General features: G+C 38.0%; 1 protein-coding gene across 2 annotated transcripts in view; it reads left to right on the forward strand.

Moving 5' to 3' along the window:
* LOC149088913 (protein ELYS-like) overlaps window positions 1-22216 on the forward strand; it is a 151517-nt gene that overhangs the window by 34961 nt on the left and 94340 nt on the right. For both annotated transcript variants that reach the window (XM_089250740.1, XM_089250731.1), the window contains exons 12-17: window positions 683-770; window positions 1390-1451; window positions 3346-3483; window positions 7010-7100; window positions 8556-8645; window positions 8916-9053. In XM_089250740.1, coding sequence (XP_089106866.1) covers window positions 683-770; window positions 1390-1451; window positions 3346-3483; window positions 7010-7100; window positions 8556-8645; window positions 8916-9053 — 607 coding nt within the window. The remainder of the gene's footprint in view (window positions 1-682; window positions 771-1389; window positions 1452-3345; window positions 3484-7009; window positions 7101-8555; window positions 8646-8915; window positions 9054-22216) is intronic.

Here is a 22216-nt window from a genome sequence, read left to right on the forward strand (position 1 = left end):
TCCCATTGACTGATTCAACAACTGGTGCATCTACAGCATTTCATGCCAATGTGGGTTACCATGTACAGGTGAAACTTAACATGCCCTTAAATACTGTTTAAGCAAGACTTTAACCACTCATTCATCACCAAATATTGCTTGTCTATTGACCATAAATTTGACTTTTCATCAGCCAATATTATTCAAAAATGCCCCCCACCGTTTGACTTGGACTTTTACGAATCATTCTACATCTATAAATACTCAAACCAACTTGTCAATGACCTAACTAGCATGCCACCCTTCTCAAAAATCTAGCAATATTTTCTACAGTAATTTTTTTCTCCATAAACATTTCTATCACGTTTTCATCAATGATTGGCTTTGCTATTTTTCTTTCCTCTTCTGTTGCCGTTCATTTGAACTCTTTTTATCTGGAATAGTGAGTAGCTTTCGCTATATAGAGTATTTGCTTTTACGCTATTTTTCTATTTTTATTTGCTATTAAGAAAAGAAGCTTGATATAGTTCTGAAACGCGTTTAGCTTTTGTTCTCTTCACACACTTATTTTGGGTTTACTTACATTCTTTCCCTGTATACATTATCTCACCCAAAAGTAATTTACTTCTATTTTCAAGATATACAGTTTTTATGGTTGCATACACTGATTTTGAACTGTTACTTAGTACATTTTCTTTTCTAGGCTGTGTCATTTGTGTCTCATTCTTTAAGTCGTTTTTCATCATCATCTGCTGCTGAGGAATTCTTTTACCCATCATCTTTGTCTTTTAGTAAGTTTGTGTTTACCTTCACCTTGTTTCATCTTTTACATGTTTATTCATGTATTATATTAGCTCTCATGATAGCTATTTAAACTAGAAAATTTTCCTCCAATCAACATCAAGTTTTGACAAACATGCTCATTTGTAATGAGGGTAAATAAGGGTGTAATAAGTATTAAATTACTTGGGGAATCATCTGATGTGAGCTTAAGTAGATCCAATTTCCTGTTACAAGCATATTTTACTTGTAAGCGACTTGAACAGTAAGATGATAAATGTTTTCCATCACTTGATGATTAATCATGTATGTTCAGTAAGTCATACAATAAACCATCAATAAATTGTACTTTGAACAGCAAAATAAAATGTTTAAAATCAAAATGAAAGAAATTTGTGGCCTATATATAACTTGGAGAACAAGATTAATTGAAGAACAAGTGTGTAGAGCATTTAATATTGACATCACAAGTATATGCCAAGTAACTTGATTGGGAAAACCTGAGCGAACCTTGACATTAAATGAATTAAAAACTGGTAAAAATTATCTATTAAATATTATCTCATCTTTTTAATGCAAATTATTTTTAATGCCCCTCCAAATCTGTTTTTATTCTTCTCTGATTTATAGAAATATACTGTGTAACTACAGAGGGTATCTTGCAAGCAAATTACTTTGGCACACAGAAACAAGTAAGATTCAAATTGTATTAAAAGTTCTTTATATTTACAGACCTGCCAACTCTCCCGATTTAGGCAGGAGACTCCTGATTTTTCATCCTTCCTCCCGCTTTCCGGATTTGTTAAAATTTCTCCAGATTTTGGCAGAAAATTTGATTTTACGCTGTAACGTGCCGATGATCCCCCGGCATAAAAGTCCGTAGTCGCCGTCACGTGATCTGTTGTCATTAATGTTACTAATCTGCAGCTGTGATCGTATGGCGACGATCAAGGCCGATCGTGATGTCCGCCTGCGATCGCATGCAAATGAGGTGACCTTGAAGCCGATTGGCTTGATCAGACACGTGCGGTCGGATGTTTTTCCTTAAATACCGGCCGTACATTGTAACAGGTCTGATTCTGCGTTCATCTTTTCTTGTTCTATTCAACTGAAGCCCTCTAGTAGGACGGTTCACCGTCTTGCTGCCGTATCCATTGGCCTTAAGCTGATTTGTTAAAATGCAATAATTTACATTGTTTGAATCCGTTTTCCGGCAGGTCCGGAATCAAAAATATTAAATAATCTTCAAAGTTCTTCATTGCTGATCGAGGTGGTCCGGCCCTCAACCGAGAGGCCCCCTGGAGCTGATCAAGTTGGTTCGGCCCTTAACCGAGAGGCTCCCTGGAGCTGAGCAAGGTGGTCCGGCCCTCAACCGAGAGGCCCCCTGGAACTGATCAAGGTGTTCCGGCTCTCAACCAAGAAAACTTCTTTGATACTGACGGCCCTTAACCGAGAGGCTCCCTGGAGCTGAGCAAGGTGGTCCGGCCCTCAACCGAGAGGCCCCCTGGAACCGATCAAGGTGTTCCGGCTCTCAACCAAGAAAACTTCTTTGATACTGACGGGGAAAGGCTAACAACATCGGATGTCCGATCAATATACAAGTTGACTGTTGATGATCATCAATTGGTGAGCCAGTATCTTTACTGTTAACGTCAAATAGAGGGCTCCACGTTATACTAATCTATTGTTAAAATTGACTAACCCTATAATTAATTTGAATAAATAATATTTCATGCGAAAGTTTATTTGCAATCATTTTCCACTTGTCGTTTGCCACTTTATTACTGGATATTTCGAACCGGGCAAGCAACTCCCATAAGGGACGTTGCAACGCGAGCTTTCGCGTTGCCGTGGCGTCAATGATTATTGTCGTCAAAAGGAAAACACCCATAGAGGACAGCCGTGGTAATTTCAATCGAGCAGTCTTAAAAACAGTCTCTGTGACCACATTTAAGCAACTGGCAAAGACGCGACTTCGTTTTCGTAGCGTTTATCTGCAATTATTTATCAGGGGCATGTCCTTAGTTGCAGAAATTCCTGTATAATCGTTATTGTATTCCATTAACAGCCGTGCGGTAAACACGTTTTTTCGCCGGCAGCTTTGTAATTTGAATTTAATTGTTTCTTCTGATTAAACGTGTTCAGAAAAAAAATATAAAACTTTAAGCTATAATAAAGTTAAAATATAAAGCTTTTAAGAGTTCATATACCCAAGATAGAATCACTGATAACATTCACGAAACGAAACATATTTTATAAACAGTATGTATATGTGATTTCTGTATTCTGCATGGAAAGACCGACATGGAATTATATTCTGCTCAAGGGCAATGCAGAACCTGCCTTGGGATGGGGGGGGGGTCCCCCTCCCCTCGGGAGAATCTCCGGATTTCTAGATTTCAAAAGTTGGCACGTCTGTATTTAGTTTTTTACAATTGTATTAACATTTAACAATCTAAAATTTCAAAACATTCAAATGAAATTTTTAAACTTTATTGAATAAAGCTCTTCATAGTTGTATGACTGCTTGTGTTATTTAAAATCAAGTTGTGACAGTTAATGAAAAAATTTATTTTTAATTATCAGTTGATTGCTGAAATCAACAGTTTTGGTCCAAGAGTTCTCATTCAGCCAAAAGACCTCTATAAGAAATGTCATAATAATGGCCTTCTGCATAATATTGATGGAAGTATTGTTGGAGTAAGTGGAAGACAGAATATTTTAGTAAGTGTTTTCTATATTATTCATATATGTATATTACTCTCTGATAACTTGTTCAGTTATTTCTCCAGTTATTTCTTTTCCAGTTATTTCTCCACTGTATATGTGTCTGGGATATGCAAGTTTAGGGAATTAAACATCCATGTAAAATGCCCTTGTGAAGGGCGTTCTACTGGTTCAAATAATAACAACGTTTCAGATTTATGCTCTCACCAATTATTAAATTTAAAACAAAAATCAGTACTCAGATTTGCCATTAGGTGGCACTATCAATCCACAAGTCGTCCTATGGGTGTTTAATACGTTCCTCTCAGTTAATAGTTGTGTTTTCTCTATTTGAAAAACTGTTTTCCACAGCTGAACATGGTCTGTATTAATCCCTAGAATCTGCAGATGAATGCAGTCTTCAAAATGTGACAGGGTAATGGGCTGCACGCTCTCAGGGCTGTCATTTCAACTTTTTCCGGGGGGGGGGGGGACAAAGAATGTGTACTCAATGTATGTATATATGTATTTGTGTGTGTGTGTATATATATACCATTTTTAGTGTATTTTCAAAAGCCGGGTGGGGGCCAATGACAGGCCTGGCTGTGCTCAGTAGACCTGCGAATAGAAAGCATTATGTAAAACAAAGGGGGAGACATATTTAATATCTGTGGAATGATTTATTGAATTATTTTTTCCAGGGCATCACACACACACACACGTGCACCTACATTGGCACATTTTTGTACTAATTTTATTTAATGAATGGTGAGGGCATCATCTGAAATGTCAGTTGTCCAAATTTGGTGTCATTTTGAACCAGTAAAATGCCTTCCACAATCCTCTGAGTTTGAATTGAAAACCCTATTACATGGAAGATTTTTGTGTGAGGAAAAAAAATTGACAGGAAAACCTAGAAATCTTTCATGAAAGAGTATGAAACCTCTTTGAAAATTTTAAATTGGAAGTGAATATATATATGTTAATCTTACCATAGGTGTTTCTCAACTTAATTTCAAAAAATATACAATTTATAATGAAAAGGGAAAATTAAAAAAATTCAATTCACAAAATTAAACTACAACATTTATTTATCCCTTAACACTAAAACCCGAGCAGTCATTTTGATGGTTTTTGATTTTGTAAACGCATAATCTCTGCAGTATTTGACAAACAAACTCCATTTTTAGTGACTTTATTATTTCTGTACTTATGTGTGCAAAAAATTTTAAAACATTGAAGGTTTTGTTCAGGAGATATCAATGTTTATACCTAGAAAGCCAATAGCAGTGGCAGTATGTATCCGCAATCGAAACCCTATATCATATGGAGCTATAGCATCTGTTATCAAAGTTGAGGAAACTTTTATTTTTCTTATCATTCATGGCAAGCTCAGTTTCTGTTGTGGTTTGACACTTCATAACTTTTCATGTGTAGAAATGCTTCTTAGAAAAAGGATGTATTAGAACAAAATAGTCTAATTTTATCAGTGCTGAATGATATTTCGGACAATAAATCTGAGGCTGAGGGGACGTATGATACAAACTCTGATAACTAAAATCATGATTTCTGCTATGAAACCTGAAAGATAAAGTAGTGGTTTTGAAAGTGACTGGTCTGAATCAGATAATATTGACAGAAAAAAAAGACAAAGATGCATTTTTTTTTAAATTGTATATTCTTCATAAGCTAATTTGTAGTATGAAATTTCAATAGTGCCCTAGTTTTTCCTCTATAGTTCAAATTTACAGAGGCATAATAGTATGCAGGGCTCCCACTCGTCCTACTTTTCGGTAAAATGTTCTACTTTTGTCCTACTTTCTCGGTTTTGTCCTACTTTTTTACCACAAATCCTATCGGCAAAATTGTGTAATTGATTTTAATTGAGCAGGAAATCATTGATATATTGCTAAATATTACAAATGTTGAAGAATGCAATTAATGATTCTGCCAAAGCAGAAATTTTATCATTTTTAAGGTTATTTGGGAGGGGGGGGGGTGTATGTGGACCATGTGGTTGATTAATTTTTCATTTGCTTAGTTTGAGGGTGGTTCAACAAGTATAGTAGTCATTAGAAACTTCTGTCTGGATGGGAAAATAATTTTGTATTTATTACTTCATGGTCTTAAACAGTAACTAACATTCATCATTCAAAATTACAGTGCAAATAGGTGAAACAACAGTTTGCATTTCAAAGAAGTTGGATACATGGGCCTATTCTAGGTTTGGTGATTCTGATGCTACCCTATAGCATTCAGTGGTCTTCTGTATTTTTAAGGCATAAACAATATTTACAATGCTCAGCAAAGAGCTAGAAATGGAAGTGCTTCATTTGTCAAAAATGATTACACTGGCATTGAACAGTAAAATGTGAACAAATCCCTTTAAAAAATGATGGACAACGCAGTAAAACAGGTTCACCTTGCCTTATTTACATCAGATCTTGCAATCTACACATTTTGCACTGTGCTTTTGAAAGTAGTCTCGAAGGAGCGTCATTCTTAAAAAACTTACGTCTTAAAAATTTGCTGTGCATTGTCGAAGAGAGTTGACAAGCTCTGCACTTTGGAAGACTCAAAAAAAGAATGTTATAATAATAATATATGGAGAGAGATAGCAAAGAATTATCTGTGGTTGCTAGTACACTGTTTTGGCCAAAAATTGGTCTTGTAACCAAGGCATTTATCATTTTGCTTTGGCTTGAGTCAATCTTATAGGAAACTTAAATAGTGCTATGAAAAAAAAAGTTAATTGAAAATTAAATTATTTTTTTTTAATTTGAATTTTTTTTAGGGATTTTTTTCCATTATGCTATGATTATGTTGTCCAAGGGGGTTACCTCCCCCATCCTGCTTTTTAGTCCTGCGTTTTCCTACTTTTTCTCATTTTTTGAGTGGGAGCCCTGAGTATGTTATCTATAGTGTGCGTGAACAACTATATAAAGTGAATAGAAAAGACTGATATACATATAAAAATGTGTACATCACCAAAATAGACCATTGTACGATGTGGTGTAAATGAAATGTTTATCTATATTTTTTCATGGTAAATCTTGTCCACAGTTGCCCTCTAATTTTTCATATATATATATATATATATAGTTGGAAAGTCATTTTATGGACATCGTGTATGCTTAAAAAAATGCAAATTTCTTCAAAACTAACAAATTAACCATGTGGGATAATGCTTGTTATTTTTTATTGTAAAAATTTAGTGCGATTAAATAGTGTGCACTAAAAATAAACAGCAGTCAAAGGGACTGTCAGAAGCCCTTTTAGGTATGACATATAGTCCAGCCCTTCTAGAGTTAACTGTCGACAAAAACATGATCTGACCCCAGTGCCACTCTTTTTCGATCACAAGGAATTGAGGCATATTTATTTGTCCATGGCAGTTAAGGGGTTAATCAAATCTGGCAAATAGTGGAATAGAGCTAAAAAAACAACCATATAAAAAATAGAACTTACGTAAACTGTTCTTTCAGTTAAATATGCTTTTTTTCCTTTTTGTTAATTGTTTTTTTCCTCTTTCTTTTGTCTATAGGTGCGACAAAGGGAGATACTTTTATCAGTTGCTCTTGAATATAACATGTTGAATTTTCTCAAATCCTGTGCTCAAGAATGGATGAGGCCAGGTTTGTAACATTCATAATTGTTATCATCCATATCTGAAATCTAGCATATTTGCGAAATGACTGGCCACTTCTTTCATGATTCAAATATCAGGCAATTAACCAGTGATCTAACTACGATGGCATATGACATCATGGCCATACGTTATGGTGGTGCCTACGATAGCATATGAAGTTGTGCTGATTTTCTGTCTTTCTCACATGGGTATTAGAGATGGGACGAATATTTGTCTGCTATTCCATATTCGGCCAAATATCTGTACAAATCTAAGCACAACAAAAAAATTTTAAAACATATTGATTGGAATTTTTTCCATAAATTAAAAATTTACTGATTATATTTGGTGTGGTGTATATTCCTTTCTATGAAAGAGTTTGTGAGGGTGCATTTCTAGGAAAAAAGAAAACATGAAACTGAATATAGAATCCTACTGCAATAAGGTAGAAGTGGGCATGAATTACACAAGTTCACTAACTGAAGGATGTACCTAGACAAGAAACAAATTGAGCTCAGTGGTGTCAGAGCCCAATAATAATTCGTGACATGGGCTCGAGCAACCTGAAATTGATTGAGAAATCAAAATTTCCACTATAAAACTCAAGACGAGCAATCAAAGGTTCACTTCTGACACCCCTGATTGACCTACTGAAGGAAGGGAAAGAGCCAAAGAACATCTAAAGAGGAAAAATAAGAAAATAAGTTGTAAATTTTATAATGCATTACTAGTATATAATGGTTGGCATTATCTTTTAATTAGTAAAATTGTGACAAGTGTTTTTAAAAAAATGATTCGATAATAATATTAAAATACAATATAGCATCGTTAAATTTTCTTGTCAGTATTGCGGCACTAAAAAATTTCCTATTATCAGTTTTTTAGTATTTAAATAATAAATTGCATAATTGAAATTTATTTATTATGCAATAAATCAATCATTTGAATATCTATCATTTGAAATTACCAATAATTTTATTTTTGATTGAAAACAAATTTTATTTAGAATTATGGTGAATTTTAAGAAAATTTATATTTGGCCAAAACATTAGTAGAATATTCAGTTATTCGGCCAAATCATTATTTGTCCCATCTCTAATGGATATGGCAGAACAATTGGTAATATAGCTGTAGTCACCTGCACGGGCATCCCTCTACTTTATCATCTCGCCACTAGATGGAGTTGAACAGTTATATTTAAAGGTTTAGGTATCAAGTTGTCCTCAGTTCACCTTTACGCATCACATTTATATTTCAATATATTTTTTAAAAAATATTCTAATAGCTTCAAACTTAAAAAGGGGAGGAGAAGTGTATACATCTTCATAAAAATGGACACCACAGAAAAGCACACGAAGAAATTAATTGGCCACATGACTGGTTTATGTAAAAAAAAAAATTTTTTTTTTTCTTTTTCAATTTTTATGCTCCTTGTTAGCAGTAGAGTTTTTTCTCCCTATAGAATTTGTTCAACAAGGCTGCTCCATGGAATTCTATGTGGACTGGTTATGGAGAACCATTACACAAATCAAGACATCTGTGGATAAAATGTGTTAGTATAAATTTCATTTGAAAAGCTTGTTTCATTTTTCATAATTTTGTATATTTTGAATAAAATGTATATTGTGTACAAAAGGGTTTTGGCTCATTAAATTTCAAATTTACAAGGAATATATCAGAAAAGTATTGCCTGACCCGTGAAATCATCTGTTTGATTTAATTTGCAATAAGAATTATTATATTTAATTGTGCAAAAAATGTGTAAATTCGATGTTTGGAATGACTGTATGCTATCAAGGTTTAACTTAAAAAATTATTTCAGGTCAACCTCTGTTTGATTGTTCTGGGGACTGCTTAGATGAAACTGCTCTTCTAACTCTACATCGGTATAAAAACAAATTGAAGCATCTGTCAAACATTTTGTCCAGTTTCAAAGATATTGTAGGGCATACTGAGGAGGGTAAGTTGATTTCTTTGAAAATGTATGTTTTATGAAAAGTTTTAATAGGATTTACACACATAAAAAAAGTTTATGAATTAGCAAGAAAAAGGCACTTTGTTATCGCTTCACTAGTACGATTATAAGATCTCTTATCTGATAAGTTTTCCCTGTGGTTTTTTCCCTATCAAAAAAAAAATATCATCATTGATACAGATAATTTTGATTTATATGTACTAATAGTTGTATACTCTCTAGTAGTTCCTAACCTTTTTGTGCCTTGAAGCAAATGTGTAATTTTTCAGGACTAAATTTGAAAACTGTCAGGACTAAACTTGAATCAAATTGGGCTTACTTCAAGGAAGTTCAGAGAAAGTTCAAGAAAGAAATCAGAAAAGGGAATAATAGCTCTTGGCAGAAATCCTGCACAGAAATGAGTTCACTGTTAGAAACTGCCAAGGTAATCAAATTGACCAAAAACAATTCCTATGATAAAATAAAAGTTATTGAATAACCAGATGGAAACTATGCTACCAGTCCAGTGGAGACGCTAGTATGTTTACTGGATTATCACCTTGATGGACCTACAGAACCAGACTCTGATGAACAGACTAGGTTTGGAAGCAGTAGGCACTTTACTAGCCAACATAATAGTTGAATACGACAAATGTGGTGAAGCCTTAAGAGGATTTTCTCCTTTCAAGTTACCAGGCAGAGATGGAATATACCCTATCTTTCTACAAAAAGGATGGGAAGTTATCTGCAAAAAAATGATTCGTCAAAGCCAGTCTAGCTCTAGGATACATAGCTAAAGTATGGAGGAGCTCTAAAGGTATCGTCCTACCAAAATCAGAAAAGACACCTATTATAAATCATCATCCTTCAGAATGATTACATTATCTTCATTTTGATTGAAGTTATTGGAAAGATTGATACTCTGGCATCTTCAAGATACTCCCCATTTAATGAGCAAGATTAATGTGAACCAGCATGATTTTAACACTTGGTACTCCACTGACTCTGCTCCTCATCAAGGGAGAGGAGGTCCTCCATTAATCTGGAGAATTAAAAACACAATCATCAATGGACAATTTGCTATTGGTATTTTTCTGGACATTGTTGGAGCCTTACAGCCCTACTGTTACTTTGGACTCTATACGTAAGTCACTAATAGATAACATTCCACCTATGATAATCAGATGGATCGATCATATGTTCAGGAACCAAACAATCACCACCCTCTTGATGCCCAAGCTGAAAGAACTATCAGGACAGGTTGCCCACAATGGGGAATCTTTTCTCCTTTATTATGAAACGTAGTAGTCAGCTCCTTGATCTCTGAACTAATAAAAGAACCAGCATATACCCAGACTTATGCAGACGATCTAGTCATGCTCATCCAGGGGCATGATTTATCCACTATGAGGATTCTTCGTCAACAAATTTTACATACTGTTAACAGATGAGGGGATAAACACCAACTAACATTTTCCACGGAAAAAACCTGAATAGTGATATTCACATGGCTCGGAAAATGGTAAATTGGAAACTTGACCCTCAAGGGACAAGAACTAACCATATGTGACAAAGGGATGTCATTTGGATTCTAAGCTCTCTTGGAAATTCTATATTCAAGAAAGAGCTAAACGGGCCACTAATATACTTATGCTATGCAAAAGAATTATTGGTAAAACTTGGCGTTTAAATCCTAAAACCACCCAGTGGAATTTCACCGCTATTGCACTCCCAATTGCTGAGCTATGGATGTGTGGTATGGCATCAAGCGTTAGTAAAGACCTCTTACAAGACTGCATGCTAATCTTTGCCCTTTTTGTAGGACATTCTTATTAAAGGAGGTTTACCCAGCTCCCCTTCCATTGCGCTCGAAACTGCTCTCAAGCTACCACCTTTAAGATGGTATCCACAAGGAGAAGCTTTTAAGACCATGTACAGGCTGGAAAAAAATGGTACTTGATGCAAATTACCTTATATGCAAACCCTCTTTTAAAAACCATTTTGACAGCTGTCTGTTGGGTAAAGTAGAAATACCTTCTCCACTAATGTGCCAAAATACTCTTGTTCCAAAACAAAAAATTTTATTAAAAGTTATACTATCCACATACTTGGGAGAAATGAAGTTGCTAACATAATTGATAACATTTCAATGGGAGTTATCGAATGGTACACTGATGGCTCCAGGATAACCAAAACTGGGGCTGGAGCAATTTTTCGCACCTCTGGAGTGGATCATGACTACCATAAGATGCATTTGTGTCTTGGCAAAACGACTACAGTCTTCCAAGCTGAGAGAAGTATTAGCAATAGTAATACAGTATACCATACCATACCATACTTCAGGTATGGTATACTGGTTGAAAGCCTGATTTCTAAAGGGTATCATGGGAAACATTGTTATCTTCTCTGATAGCCAAGCAGCATTAATGGCTTTTAACAACTTCCTCAAGTTTCAACTGTGTTTCAAATACTGCACTGACATGCTGAATAACTTGGCAGTATTAGGTAACAATATTAGGTTCCTGGACATGCAAATTTCCCGGGAAATGAACTTGCAAACCAGATAGCCAAAGAGGCAGCGAACTTGAAGCTATCTGGACCTGAACCCTTCTATCTTGTTTCCATGGCAACCATAAAAGGAGATGTCAAACAGTAGATAGATAATAAACATTTTCGGCAATAGAATTCAAGGCAGAACTGCAGACAAGCTAACCTGGCCTTGGGAACCAACTGAATGTAGCCAAAAACTTATTTCACTGAACAGAAAACAGATTCGACAGGTTATACAGATCATCACTGGTCATAACCTAGCGAAACCTCTACACAACTGTGGCTACGCAGATTCACCTATTTGTGTGTCTGGAGAGGAAGACAAAACTTCACTTCACTATATGGGACGATGCCCTGTCTTTTCTATTCCGAGAAGGAACTGCTTTGGTGATCATCAAGTGACAAAGTGAAGTAGTAAATGCAGCTAGCATTTACAACCTGGTAAATTTCCTTAATTATGCTAAACATGAATTCATGGTGAGTATAAATTCTTGCTCTAACTAGCTCTTGTGTGTTTTTTCAATAACTTCATGTAGAGTTTCTAGCCATAATCCATGGGAGACCTCCTCTGATGCCTTTTCCATTATAAGGATATTGCAGATAGGAGCGGCCTCCTAATTTATTTTCGATATGGTCTGTTTTGCTTGCAGGTATAATTTAATCCCACTTACAGGAGTTCAACAAAATGGTAATAGTTACCATGCCTCTTGCTCCCAACGTTGTTGCAAAACTTTGGTAAATCTCCACACAGAACAACTCTTCTTCACATCTGCATGATACATAAGTTGTGTTACAGGGTTCATGCAGATCTTGAAAATCCTTGAAAAAAAGTTCATTTTCAAGTCTAAAAGTCCTTGAAAAATTATTGCAGTCCTTGAAAAAAATGATGATTCTCGAGTGCTTGTAAGTGCTTGAAAAAAAATTATTTTGTGTGAATTTCTTCCTTCAATTTTTGTCCCCCTTCAACTCAATCCCCCCTCTAAACCATATTCCACTGGGACAAAAGTGTGTAGAGTAACAATGGTGCAATAATTCTGTGACAATGTTCAAAATAGGACATATAGTCACGCATTTGTGAGGCATTTCTATGCTCAAAAAGATGTTGCCTAAAATCTGGCAGCAAACACTGCGCTTCAGATATTGCTTCAAAATATTTTAAACTATTGAATTAATGAATGTCAGTTGCATAAATGTGGGCTGGCCATATTTCCGCAATAAAAATACGGAAAAATCGCCAAGTGCCACCAAAAATTATAACAAAGGTAAGCAAAGTTGTCAATTATTGCTAAAATTGACAAAAAAACACCAAAGGCAGAAAATAAAGCACCATTGAATTGAAGTAGTATATTTAAATGGATTCTATGGGGAAAAAAACATTAACATGACAATATTTAAGACATAATTATCATAATATTCATAGGAGTGGGAAAATAAAATTGTAATACTTAATTTCAGTAAAGAATAAAAATTTAAATATTCTTTGTTGAAAATAGATGAAAAATAATGAGACATTTTTTCATGAAAAAGTTGAGATGGCCAAAATTACATGAGAATATGGGAATGTTCCAGGAAATTCAGTTCATATAGTTACTCTAGATATATAATTACATTCTTGCTAATTTTTTTATCGAAGGCAAAGTTCAATACTATTGCAAACATAAAATGAGATTTCTGCTTAAATGTCATTTGCATACTAAACTACGATGGCTTTTTTAAAAGCAAGACCTTTAGAACTTGACATAGTCTACAAGGTGAAATGAGAAATAAAAAAAATTTTTTTTAATTATCTTTAAAAAATTAGCATTTCAAAATTAAAAATTAGTAAATGTTGAATATAAATTAAAAAAATCCAAGTAATTTCATTTTTGTGAAAAATCATGAATGTCCTTGAATTTCAAAATTTTGCATGGAAAAGTGCTTGAATAGTCCTTGAATTTTTTTACTTTCAAAGAGTATGAACCATGTGTTTAGACTACTTGGTGTCAGAGTAATGGGCGAAATTGCCTAAGATTTTCCCACATTTGGGACACCAAAGAATGATGATGAATAGAGCAATATAACCAAATTTCTTCCCATTTCGGGGAGTCTTTTCTGCCGCTGGTTTCATACTGAAAATAACAGTACTTTTGCGGCTACCTATCTGCATTCAAAGACAGTATCTATGGTGTAAATTCACTTTGTTTCTCACAAGATTGTACATGCACCTTTGTGAAAAATTGTGTAGGATCTAAACGCAGATTATCCTTCGAATTATCAAAATCTTTCATAGATTGTTGGGACCCCTGATCACTCATATCCGTAAAAACTCCAGATAAAATAACCGCAGTTTTGCATCTAGCTACTATGTGGTTATCATTGACGGTTGCTGGTCATGAAAATTCGGGTTTGACACCCTCGAACAGGGACGATTCGAGAAAAAATTGTATAGTGACAGACTCGTGTCGCAAGGTCCCGGGTTCAAACTGGTTTACAAAAAATTCACTGACAACAGTTCACCACCAGAAAATTAACCGCCGCAAAATTCACAGCTAGGAAAATTCACAGACTAACAATTCACCGGTAACAGTTTGATGAGAGTCAGAAAGCGAGGGAGTGAGCGATTGAGTTACTGAGTCAGAAAGCGAGGGAGTGAGCGATTGAGTTACTGAGTCAGTGAGGGAGGGATAGAGTGAGTGAGTGATTGAGTGAGCGAGCAAGCTACTGAGTGGATGAGTGACCCAGTGAATAAGTGAGTGAGTGGCCTAGTCAGTGATCCTAAAGATATGGCGGAAAGTTTTAATAATGACTTTATTAGAAGAAATTGAGATGATATGGAAGAAATTACAAATTGCTGTTGCACAAGAGAATATATTCAATAATTCCATTAACTCTATATTTTACTCAGAATCTTCTAACGAAACGTTAAAAGGAATTAAAAGATAATAAAGTAAGTGGATACATGAAGAAATAACTTGTTAAAATGCTTAAAATCATCTCCTGTTATCACTTCGATATTATAAAAAACATTGTTGATCATTAGTAAGCAATGGATTATTTTTTCATGATGAACTAGCTTTTACCAGCGACTTCATTGGTGTGGATTCTGCAATCTCAGATTTACTCACCAATGTTCCCCCTATACCACTTTAACACCTCATGATCCCCATGGGTGATGAACTTTTCAGAAATCGTGTTTTAGTGCATGTGTAGTGATTAACGATGACAAAATCTATTCAATTTATTTATTAAACTAAAACAAATTACAAAAATCACTACATACGCATGGAACGGACATACACCTACGCGACAACATGTGACACCTCAACCAAAACACCGAGTGTCATCTCTAGACGGCTTTGACTTCTCTTCCAACCACAAGGAAAAATATATATAATATCCGGACGGCTTTAACCGATTCCCCACAGGTAGTCCCCCACCAGCGATAGCGAGAGAACTACCTGCAAGGCAACCTGAATCTGACCCGTCTACCTGAGCGGGTGGTCATGAAAGTTTGGTCCTCGTCACTGGAAGTCTGTTGATCTTTTGAAGTTATTGTTGCTTGCTGATGCTTTGAACTTGTGGTTGCTTGCTGTGAAGTTGTTGTTGCTTGCCGTGAAGTAGTTGTTGCTTGCTGTGAAGTTGTTGTTGCTTGCCGTGAAGTTGTTGTTGCTTGCTGTGAAGTTGTTGTTGCTTGCTGATCGTTAGAAGTTGTCCGCTGATGCTTTGAAGTTGTTGCTTCTTGTTGATCGTTGGAAGGCTTGTGGGCATTGAAGGGCAGGTCATCACCACAGATGTAAGCCGGTTTGACTCTGTCTATGCTCACAGATACTGGTCGACCTTTTATTAGTATTTGGAACACCTTTTCTGATCTTGACAGTACTTGGTAAGGTCCCTCGTACGGAGGTTCTAGGCCTTTCTTCACTCTGTCCGTGCGGAGGAAAACATATGAGCAAGACAGCAGGTCCTTGCTGACAAAAACAGAATGTTTTCCGTGGCGAACAGTCTGTCTTGGGCTTAAATTTTCCATGGTGGTCTTCAACTGATCAACGAAGCTTGATGGATCGGGGTGATGACGACTAGGTACGAAAAACTCTCCTGGCAGCCGTATAGGTGCACCATACACCATTTCCGCAGTTGTAGCTTGCAAGTCCTCCTTCCAGGCGGCTCGAAAACCCAACAGAATCGTAGGAAGTACTGTTACCCAGCGGTTAGTTGCGTGAGCCTTGATAGCAGACTTAAGGTCTCGATGGAAGCGTTCTACTTGACCATTTGCTTGTGGATGGTATGATGTGATCTTCTGGTGATTGGTTCCCAAGAACTTGGTTAGAGCCTTGAACAAAAAGGACTCAAACTGGACACCTTGATCTGAGGTGATTCTGTTAGGTGAACCGAACCGAGCAACCCATCCAGAATAGAAAACCTTGGCCACGGTGTCAGCAGAGCTATCCGGCATAGGGAAGGCTTCAGGCCATTTAGAGAAGCGATCCACACAGGTGAGGCAATATGTGTAGCCTTCTGATGGAGGCAAAGGGCCTACAATATCAATGTGGACATGTTCAAACCTGGCATCAGGTGGTGAAAATTCCCCATGTGGGCTCTTCGTATGCCGACTCACTTTAGACTTCTGACAGTTAATGCATGTACGTGACCAAGTAGTCACGTCAGCCCTCAGTGCCGGCCACACGAAACGCTCTTGAACTAGTTTCACAGAGGCCTTCACGCCAGGATGTGACAGTCCATGCAAGGCAGTGAAGATGTCCCTACGCATCGAGGATGGAACCAGTGGTCGAATGCGTCCTGTAGAGACGTCACAGTACAGCTGAAGCTTTGATTCATCAACAGGAAGAGAGTGGATTTTCAAGGAAGTAGATAAAGGATTGGTGAGTAGTTGCTGAATACCCTCATCTTTGAGTTGTTCCTCTGCCATTCGTTTGAAGTCGGTGGGAGATGGTGTGTCTATGGAAGATATAGATATCCGAGACAATGCATCTGCCACAACATTTTCTGCACCCTTGATGTGTCGGATGTCTGTGGTAAACTGGCCAATGAAATCCAAGTGTCGAAGCTGACGAGGTGAGCATTTGTCAGTAGTCTGTCTGAAGGCATATGTGAGAGGCTTCTGATCCGTGTACAGGACGAATGAATGGCCTTCAACCATGTGCCTGAAATATTTGATAGCAGAGTAAGCTGCCAACAACTCTCGATCATAGGCACTGTAATTCTTTTGTGCAGGAGATAACTTCTTGGAGTAGAACCCAAGTGGCTGCCAAGATCCTGACACACGTTGTTGCAAAGTTGCGCCCATGGCAATATCGGAAGCATCTACCACAATAGCCAAAGATGCTGCTGCCACTGGAAATGCCAAAGCTGTTGCATCTGCCAGATCCCGCTTAGACTTCAGGAATGCTTCATTGGCTTCTTTGGTCCAAACGATCTTCCTCTTATCGTTTCGCTTGGAACCCGCTAGAAATTTATACAGGAGCGCCTGCGTCTCTGCTGCTTTTGGAACGAAGCGACGATAAAAATTGAGGAGGGCCAAAAATCGTCGGAGCTCTTTGACTGTGTCTGGCTTTGGGTATTGAGCGATGACCGACACTTTCTCAGGAAGAGGTGCAACGCCAGTTGCAGAGATCATATGACCCAAAAATCGAACTGATGGTTGCCCCAGAACACATTTAGCAGCGTTAAGGCGAACTCCGAATTCTGAAAAACGTTTGAATACTTGGCACAAATGTTCCTTGTGCTCTTCAGCGTTTGTAGATGCCACGAGAACATCGTCGAAATACGGTACACAAAAGGTGAAACCCTGCAACACCATATGTATGAACCTCTGGAATGTTGCAGCTGCATTCGATAGTCCGAAAGGCATGAAGAGAAATTCGAACAGCCCAAATGGTGTTGTTACGGCTGTTTTCGGAATATCCTCTTGTCTCACAGGGATTTGATGAAAAGCTTTTGCAAGATCTAGGGTGGAGAATATTTGTTTCCCCTCTAGCACCTGGAGACAGTCCTGGATGTGCGGAACGGGATATCTGTCAGGGATAGTTGCAGCATTTAGTCTCCTGTAGTCGCCGCATGGTCTCCAATCGCCGTTGCACTTGGGTACCATGTGCAGTGGGCTTGCCCAGCAACTTTGAGATGGTCGGCAAACTCCTTGGGCAACTAGATGATCGAATTCCCACTTGGCTGCACGCAGCTTGTCCGGTGGTAGCCTGCGAGGTTTTGATGCAACTGGCGGGCCTTTGGTCTCAATGCAGTGTTGGACGTCATGTTTAACAGCATTAAACGTTGCTACAGTCTCTGTCAGTTCAGGGAACTCGGTGAGAATTCGATGAAATTCACTATTGTCCCGGATGCATTTCACTGCTGGGGATGGTACGTCCGCACCAGCAATCTTGCAATGTGAACGAAGCTGAGTGAGTGGATCGATTAATTGACCGTGCCGAACATCTATAAGCAGTCCGAAATGCCGCAGAAAGTCAGATCCGATGATTGGACGTGAAACGGCAGCAACGATGAATGACCAATGAAATGCACGACGAAGTCCTAGGTCTAGTTTTAACAGTCATTGACCGAAGGTGTGTATGGCAGTTCCGTTTGCAGCAAACAACTGAAGCTTGTCTGGCTGACGTCGGGAATCTTCTTTGCGTAGTGGCAGTACAGATACATCAGCGCCAGTGTCTATGAGGAACTGCACGGAAGATGACTGGTCAGACAGATATAGCCGGAAGCACTCGAGTTTGCCGTCACTCTGAGCATCGAGTGACGGCCAAACTAGTTTCCCTGCTGGTTGAAACTGCAAGGCTGGACACATTTGGTTGCTTTTTCTTTGAAACGCCAGTGGTACCTTCAGTGCTGGTAATTTCTGTCACGACTGCTGGAACGCTGACGAGATCCTAGGCGATTTCTTGATTGGGATCGAGCACGCGTTTCGAGACGCTGCAAACGCGAAGAAATGTCCATTAGAATGGTCTGCATTTGCGAAGCTTCAGCTGACACCGCATGAATTGCAGTGGAGCTTTCCGCGGCGGCAAGTATGGCATCAGCCATTTCTGCCAATTTATCCAGGCTATCATTGGATATTGCTAGTATTTGCTGAACATTTGTAGGCAGCCGCTGGAGGAAAAGAGACTTCAAAATATCATCACTCACCCGTTGCCCAGCTTTACTTTGCATTTCCAGGAGAAGGCGTGATGGTTTCCGATCACCCAGCTGCAATCCAGAAATTAGGTCGCGCAACCGCTGTTCCTCCGAGTCCGCATACTGCGTGCACAAACGGTGTTTTAGCGTAGCGTAAGATGTTACGGTGGGTGGGCTGGTGATAATGTCCCCGACAACAGACAGCTCCTCTGGTTGCAAGGCAGATACGATGTGATGATACTTGGTCACCTCGGCTGTCACTCCTGCCAGAAGAAACTGACTTTCCATCTGCCTAAACCAGATCTCCGGATTTGCTCGCCAAAACGGTGGAGCTTTTACGGAAACATGGGCGATCTCTGCCGAACCAGTTGCGTTTTCATCTGCCATTTTGTTTTGCTTAAATCCTTTGGTTGCCTGTCCTCTTCACAATATAGGTCACCAGTTGTAGTGATTAACGATGACAAAATCTATTCAATTTATTTATTAAACTAAAACAAATCACAAAAATCACTACATACGCATGGAACGGACATACACCTACGCGACAACATGTGACACCTCAACCAAAACACCGAGTGTCATCTCTAGACGGCTTTGACTTCTCTTCCAACCACAAGGAAAAATATATATAATATCCGGACGGCTTTAACCGATTCCCCACACATGTCTACATCTATATACTGCATATAAAATAACATGTCCTGACTGATTCATCAGCGCCGAGCCAAAACCGCTGATATCAAATTTTGTGAATAGTTTTGTTTCACGACGGGAACTGACTAAGAAAGGTTTTTCCATATTCTACTTTTCAGGGGGGTTTAATAATGGAGGGTGTCATATGATGGAATCATGCCGAGCCTAAACCGCTGAAGCTATAAACATGCCATTAGGTCGATATTGTAATATATACAATATAACATAGAACAATCGGATTTTTTAATCATTTGTGACACTACTAGGTTAAAACTAACTAATTCACTCACTCCATCACTGACTTACTCACTAGGTCACTCGCTTAATCACTCACATACTCACTAGGTTACTCATTCACTCACATACTCACTAGGTTACTCATTCACTCACATACTCACTAGGTTACTCATTCACTCACATACTCACTAGGTTACTCATTCACTCACATACTCACTAGGTCACTCACTCATTCAATTACTAGGTCACTCACTCACATACTCATCAGGTCACTCACTCACTCCTCTCTCACTGACTCAGTAACTCAATCGCTCACTTCACGCTAACTGACTTGCATCGAACTGTTGTCGGCGAATTGTTAGTCATGAATTTTCCAGCGGTGCATTTTCCTAGTGGTGAATTTTCCTAGCTGTGATTTTTCCGGCGGTGAATTTCCCGGACATAATTCAAACCCAATCATTGCCACAGTGATGGTCAGCTGAAGTCGGTTTTCTGTGGTTCCCAACTTCAAGGCACTAATGCGAGCCAATCTCCCTTTTAAAAAGTCTTGCAACAGACAAACAGTACAAATATAATTCAATCATAACACATCACTCACTTCACTTCTGAATATAGATGGCAGCACTAAAAAAGTCAAGCACAGCGATACATACACACTCAGACTGTTAGGTACACACACAGAATTACACTTTTGGCCCAATTCACTAGGTAGTAAGTCGCCCATAGATGGTGATAGTGATAGTGGAATCACTAATTTGTGAAGGAAATTTATTTAAAATTATCCGTTCTAACTTTTTTTGACAATTTTTAGCATTTTAAGGGAAAATTAGTCTGTTTTTAGTCCTGCTCCATTTTCAAAATTTCTGCTTCAAAATGAGTGGCACTTGCATTCCTGCTGGTGTACATTCCAGTCATGTTGTGAGAAATATCTTGTTTATCAAGTCAAAATCTGTTAAAATACTCTAGAATTTTTGCTCGTCTTGCAGAATATCACTCATGGAGTCAACCTTTGTTTAAATATCAATTGTTTTGTGAATCAATTGTAAACTTATCTACTTGTAATCTGAAGTTTTACTGTAACTTGATATTTGTTCCCGGGCATCATGATGCTTACACACAGTGGGTTGGAGACCACTGCTATATCTCAATGAATGGCTAAATGTGTGAATTTGCTGATCATTAATAAATAAACCTTGTATATGTTAATGATAGTCCATGCCAGTGAAATTAATACAAAAGCTCTCAAACACTACGATATTAGCCAGCATGTGAAGAAACATTGGTGGGGAAGGGAGGATGCAGCATGCCTGAAAATTCATGCCAAAAATTTCAGAAAATTCCTAAATCTTAATAAATTCTACTCTTAAATCTCTTAATCTTAAATTCAATTATCTTGACTTCTTTCTTAATCTTAAATTCAGTTATCAGAATCAGTTGAAGTAGCTGATTTAAGTTTTGTCCCTACTCTGGATTTTAGGATTCTTTGTGTTTTACAAACTATCTTGGAGATACACTGGTGAAATAAATTAAGAGAATTCGCATATTTTATCGAATTTCATGAAAAGAACTGAACTGAATGTAAAATCACTGCTTCTAGACAAAAATGCAAATATTGTACGTCAAGAGACGTGAGACAGGGTTGTTTGCAAGAAGACCTGCTGTTTGCATCCCGCTCACTTCTACGGACAGGAGAATCCATTTATCATGGTGCAGAGAGCATAGAGATTGGAGTATGGATCAATGGGCAACCGTTCTCTTCACTGATGAGTCCCGGTTCAGCCTAAGCACCGATTCTCGCCATACGTTCATATGGAGAGAACCAGGGACCCGCTACCTACCCTCCAATATCCACGAAATCGACCATTATGGCGGAGGAGGGTTAATGGTCTGGGCAGGCATCACGTTGGATGGCCGCACACCTCTACATGTCTTTGAAAGAGGCACTGTGACTGGTATGAGGTATAGGGATGAGGTCTTGGAGCCCTATGTTCGCCTTTTCAGGGGTGCAGTTGGCCCTGAGTTCATTTTAATGGATGATAACGCGAGGCAACATAGAGCTCTTTTGCTCAACGATTTTCTAGAGAGAGGATATTTGCCGGATGGATTGGCCAGCCAGATCTCCAGACCTTAACCCTATAGAGCATGTCTGGGACACTCTGGGGAGGGCAATTGCAACTCGCAACCCCCCCCCCCCCCGGGAACCATCCAGGGAATAAAAACAGCGTTGCTGAACGAGTGGGACTAATTGCCACAGGAAATGATAAACTGCGTTATTTAAAGTATGAAATCACGCTGCGAGACCTGTGTATCTGTAAGAGGGGACCATATCCCCTATTAACCCATCTATTAACTTATTTTTTTGTTTATTCTGCAACCGCTTTTTCATACCTTCCGGCTCCAATGAGTGTTACGCACGATCATGTGTGTGTATTACAATTATTGAATGGTTATTTGTTTTGTATTGTATCAATGTATGTATATATCAGATCTCATTAAAATCGGTACAGTAGTACCGATTGATAATCGACCAAGTCTGCAAATTCTCTTAATTTCTTCAGATTTAATATTTG

Source organism: Pholcus phalangioides, unplaced genomic scaffold (assembly GCF_987345545.1).
Source record: "Pholcus phalangioides strain wild (caught in Gottingen) unplaced genomic scaffold, Ppha-v1.0 ptg000003l_1, whole genome shotgun sequence".
In the NCBI taxonomy this organism is placed as follows: domain Eukaryota; kingdom Metazoa; phylum Arthropoda; class Arachnida; order Araneae; family Pholcidae; genus Pholcus; species Pholcus phalangioides.